This window comes from Macrobrachium nipponense, chromosome 1 (assembly GCF_015104395.2).
Source record: "Macrobrachium nipponense isolate FS-2020 chromosome 1, ASM1510439v2, whole genome shotgun sequence".
NCBI classification, from domain to species: Eukaryota; Metazoa; Arthropoda; class Malacostraca; order Decapoda; family Palaemonidae; genus Macrobrachium; species Macrobrachium nipponense.
Genome location: NC_087200.1, coordinates 29,006,750 through 29,012,123, shown reverse-complemented (window position 1 = coordinate 29,012,123; position 5,374 = coordinate 29,006,750). Strand labels below are relative to the sequence as shown.

At 33.4% G+C, this 5,374-nt stretch overlaps 1 protein-coding gene across 2 annotated transcripts in view; it reads right to left on the bottom strand.

The window, feature by feature from the left end:
- LOC135219189 (medium-chain specific acyl-CoA dehydrogenase, mitochondrial-like) overlaps nt 1–3,436 on the bottom strand; it is a 68,135-nt gene extending 64,699 nt beyond the window's left edge. Inside the window, exon 1 of one of the 2 annotated variants that reach the window (XM_064255740.1) lies at nt 3,282–3,436. In XM_064255740.1, the coding sequence (XP_064111810.1) occupies nt 3,282–3,311 (30 nt within the window). In that variant the 5' untranslated portion in view covers nt 3,312–3,436. Of the gene's footprint in view, nt 1–1,710; nt 1,903–3,281 lie in introns of those variants that run through there. The other variant, XM_064255739.1, reaches the window with a different exon arrangement.
- Nucleotides 3,437–5,374: the final 1,938 nt, after the last annotated feature.

The window sequence follows — 5,374 nt, the reverse complement described above, 5'->3', positions numbered from 1 at the left end:
ATATATATATAGAATATAATAATAATATATATATATAATAATATATATATAGATATATATCTATAGATACATATATATACATATAATACACACAATATATATATACATAGATATACATATATATATACATATATATATATACAAATATATACATAACAAATATACATATAAATACTACATATACATATTATATCTATATACATCACATACATATATATATTATATATACATATACATATATATACATATATTATATATATATATATATATATCTATATATACATATATATACATATACAAATATTAATATATAATATATATATATAATATATTATATACAATATATAATATATTATATATATACATATATATATATACTACATATATTATAATTATATAAATATAAATATTATATATATATATTACAATATATATATATATACTACATATATATATACTATATATATATATACTATATATATATACATCTATATCTATATATACATATACTATTATATATATATATATATATACATATATATATATATATATACATATAAATATATATATATATATATCTATATATATATTAATATACATATATATATATACATACATATATATATATATACATATATTAAATATTATAATATATATATATATAGATACATATATATATTATTACATTACTATATATATATATACATTATATATACTATATAATACAATATTATAATATATATTATAATATCTATATATATTATCTATACAATTATATATTATATATTATGTCTATATCATATATATATATACATATATATAATATACATATATACTATACATATATATATTATACATATATATATATAATATATATATATATATATATATATATATATAAAGTCAATTATGTACCAGGAATGGGGCAAGATGAAACAGTAATGAGTATCTTCTAGTTGTACCTCCAACCTTGAACAAGAATACACAGTATACTAGACAGTTAAGGTTTGTGTATAAGGTTTAGGCTGGGATGAGTTCTTGTAATTCACGGTTAGGATTTCTGGTACCTACTACTAGCATCCTAAGTTAAGTTAGACTGTGAACGGTACGGTTAGGACACATTCCTGTATTTTACTCTAGCCTATTGTTACACTGGTTGAGGTCAGCTTATATAAGGGATATCGGTAAATTTTTAGTTTCAGCCAAATTTGGAAAAATGCAATAAAAATATATTTGTTGCATCAGAAATAGTGTGGTTTCAATGAATTTAACGTTTATTTTGACTGCAAACCAACCGATTTACCTAGGGCCCTGTACCCCTACCTAGGCCTAGCGGGGGGGCTCCGCCCCCCTGCGACCCCCCCTTAAGGCCACAGTGATTTTCGGGGCACTACCGAACCTAATACAACCACCTAACCTTACCTAGGGCCCTGTACCCCTACCTAGGCCTAGCAGGGGTGCTCCGCCCCCCTGCGACCCCCCCTTAAGGCCACAGTGATTTTCGGGGCACTACCGAACCTAATACACCACCTAACCTTACCTAGGGCCCTGTACCCCTACCTAGGCCTAGCGGGGGGCTCCGCCCCCCTGCGACCCCCCCTTAAGGCCACTACCTAACATCCATCAAACCAAATCCAAAGTGATGGTACTGCTGTATACATCGTTATACTACCACCATTATAATATACTCTATAAATTAATGAAGCTTACCTTAAACTGTTGGTTGATAAAAATGTGCTGGTGCTTTGAGGGAAAACGTGAAGCCGTTGCAAGGTTCCCTGACATGCAACTTAAAGTAGGAAGTGGCCAGGTACCCGACGACCACATTGCACTGCAAACAATCGGTAGGAAATCGAAGGTCTGTCAAAATTAATGCCAGAAGGGCCAGCCACTACCTCTGCCATAGGTACAGGAAGACAAAATGCCGTTTTTTGCTTCATTATTCGAGTATTCAGTCAAACAAGGATACCAGTGGACACTAGACAGGTAACTGTATTACTCCGCTGAAATGCTAGTGAAACTTAGTTTTCGACTCAAGTCATTCGTAATTGGTTATGAAACCCATGACGTCATAACGATGTCACACCTCTCAGCCAATAATGAGTAACTGGAACTGCTTTTGTTTGCGTAAGAAAGTAAGTTAGAGGGCTCATTAAAAGTAAACATTACCGTAGAGGAAACACCTCTCCCGACTTAGGAAAAATTCGAGGTAAAAACTTAATCTTTTTTTTTCTCTGTAAGTACGCATTAGCGACAATAATGTATTGAGAAGAAGTGTTTTGTTATCACGTGCTTTACTCGGGAAAAATATCAATATAATAGATTTCCCATAATGGTTGAAACTGAAATAATACCGGGATATCAATTGGAAGGGGGGTGGGGGGTTTGCAAAGATGTCAGTCATGTAGTTCTCAATGCCCTAGTTTAGGTTAGTAAGGTCTAGGAAAGTAAGTTAGGGTAATTGGGTAAAAAACCGCATGGTACAGGGGTGGACCATGTACGATCAATGTGTACAACCCCAAGAAAAGTACATTATATCGCATCCTGACACTGGAGTAGGGGTCTTTAGCTCCGTTTCTCACCCACAAGAAGTCGCGTCTGATGCCCATCTCCGATGTCAGGAAGCGTTATAATGTACTTATTTTGGGGTTGTACACATTGATCGTACATGGTCCACCCCTGTACCATGCGGTTTTTTACCCTTATACCTATAAGCCAAATCAGTCTATGGGGTGCATACACGAGAACCTAGGGGTTTTAGGTAATAGGCTAGCTAGTACTTAGGCTACAAATTAAAAATGTCTGTGCCTTGCTATTCTATATGGTACGATTTATTCAGGTTACATCAAACAGATATATAATAGGCACCTGGCCCATGCCAATATCTGCACACCTTGCGTAAGGTATTACGGATGCCATAGGCTTACTAGGCCTATTTCTTAGTAACCGTAAATCAATGACCCCTTGTCGGTGTCTTAGGTAACTAGGCCACGAGAACTTTCAATATATAGTAGGTTGGTAGTGACCAAGATTTGAATGTATTACTATAATCTATAGCATGACTATATACAGAACTGTTATCAATTATCGCGTAGGCCCTGGTAAACTAGGTAACCAATTGAAAGACCAAAATTTAGGCCTAAGCCTACCGCCCAAGTTTTCGCTTAGCCGTATTTTAATCTATGTCATGATAACTTCTAGTGTGTACCTAGTTAACCATAAGTATAAGGTAAAAGTTATTATATTTACGGCAGAGGCTGTTACTAAATCAAGAATCGTACCTTAAATCTTAACTGTTGAAAGAGGGCCATCTTCGTAATTCGGAAACTACTTATGAGTAGTGTTGCGTATACGATGCAAATTCAGGGTTTCGACTTCGTTACGAAAGAATCGTAACACAGAAAGTTTATAGCGAACGCTAGGCTAGAATAGCTCACAAAACTCCGCAACAGCATACAAAACACTACCCATTTGTATTTGCCATTAATTATTTTAAATCTTAAAGTGCAGAAAGTAGAGGGACTAAGAACTGGGAAGTACATTAAGACAAAGTTGATTATCTAAAAGTTTATACTTCTTATTCATTTGCTGAATGGATGCGTGATAACCTCGGAGGGAAAAAAAAAACGAAATAACTAACTGTTTTAGCAATCTTTATAATCGTCATTGTTCATCCCCAACTTAGACGATCGTTCAATTTCACCGACGTTTCATTCAGGCAATATAAAATTTGACAAAATCAGAAATTAAAATATTGTTTGTTCTGAACTGATTTCAGGATTTGAGGCCTTTAGCTACACGAAAGAGGAAAATTTTAAATATATTTCTCAGTGTTGTTTTTTATAAATAAGTTGTCGATCACAAACCACATCTTAACCTTATTTTGAAAACTTGTAAATACTGTCTTTTAATTTATTCATATAACCTTAACGTACTCAATAGCCAGCAAGATAGCACAATGTCATCGAAATTTTGGATTTTGTGATATTTCGTCGGGTCTGACTTTCTGTATACCTATACGTAGTATACCGTTCCATAATGCTAGCTGATCCTTAAAATGTCACTGTACTTTTTAAAATACTACATGTATTATATCTCGCTAATGTTATTCTAATTGGTTGTTTTGAGCCTTTATCTAATGCCTTTTTTGCACTGACTTCGTTGTGTCTGCTTTCTTTATTTACATATGAACATAAAAAGAAGAAGAATATACTATTATTTGTTGTTATCATCGGCGCTGATAATTAGCTATGCTTGGCTACCGAAGTTGGCTATATTTTCACAGTTGTCGGGTTGTTCTTGTTACCTAAAGATCAGCTGATACTCCTAGGGATAGAGATTGAGGTTTCAGAAGAGTAGAAGAAGAAAAATGACGTTGTCTTTTATTTCTCCCCTAGCTTTACGTTACCTTTAAATATAAGAAATAGAATTATTAGATAAGCCTAAATTAGTTAACGTGAACAAAATAGATTTTCGTTCCGAAAGTCTGAATAAAAAACAATAAACAGATTGAGAAGCGCTGGAAACCAGCCAAAAAGATGCTGACCAGCATGAGATGTCAAAAAGCTTCCCTTTCACCATATTCTCGCTCGTGATTAACACCGGATCGTTGTTGATAATAGCCGTACACAAATCTTATGAATGTGCATGAATAACCATTAAGCTCGACAGTTATGAGCAAATGTCTTATGAGCAAGATTTATTTATGTGTTTTTAAAATATCCAAATCATATGTCTACAATCTTCTCTGTAACGTCACGTGCAAATAATGATTTGGATTAATCTCGTTAATGAATGTTTTTATTTTTTTATTTTGACTCGATTTTTTATGCATAGTTAGAAATCATGATATTTTAGAAACTGTCAACCGATGAATCACTGCTATCGGTGTGATAACATTCTTAATTACCTGATATGGGGAGGAAGATATATAGTCCGGGCTGTAGCATGATTAGAGGATTTGGTGGGGACCGACTGGACAAAGTACCAAAGTTTGAGGATTAATTATGTATTACACCATTTTAAACATTTCCAAGACCGGTTCCAAGAATTCTGAAGATTTGTTTGGTGTAAGGTCACATACATCAAACGGGAAATAAAGACAGGATGATGGTAGTGCTCTCTTTTTCTGTTCAAAACTACAAGAGAATATCTAAAGATAAATCAAAACAGTGTCAACTTACACCAAACTATAAAATGATTAGCCATGTTGCAATAATAACTGTCTCCTCAGAAGCCTTACTTAGCATTCATTTAGCACTCATTACAACTTACAAGTGATATTAAACTTGTTCATTTGTCCCATTTGCATGTGCAGAGGTGTGTAGCTACCTACTTCCACTGTCGTTTCTTGCAAGGACCTCTTCTACTACAA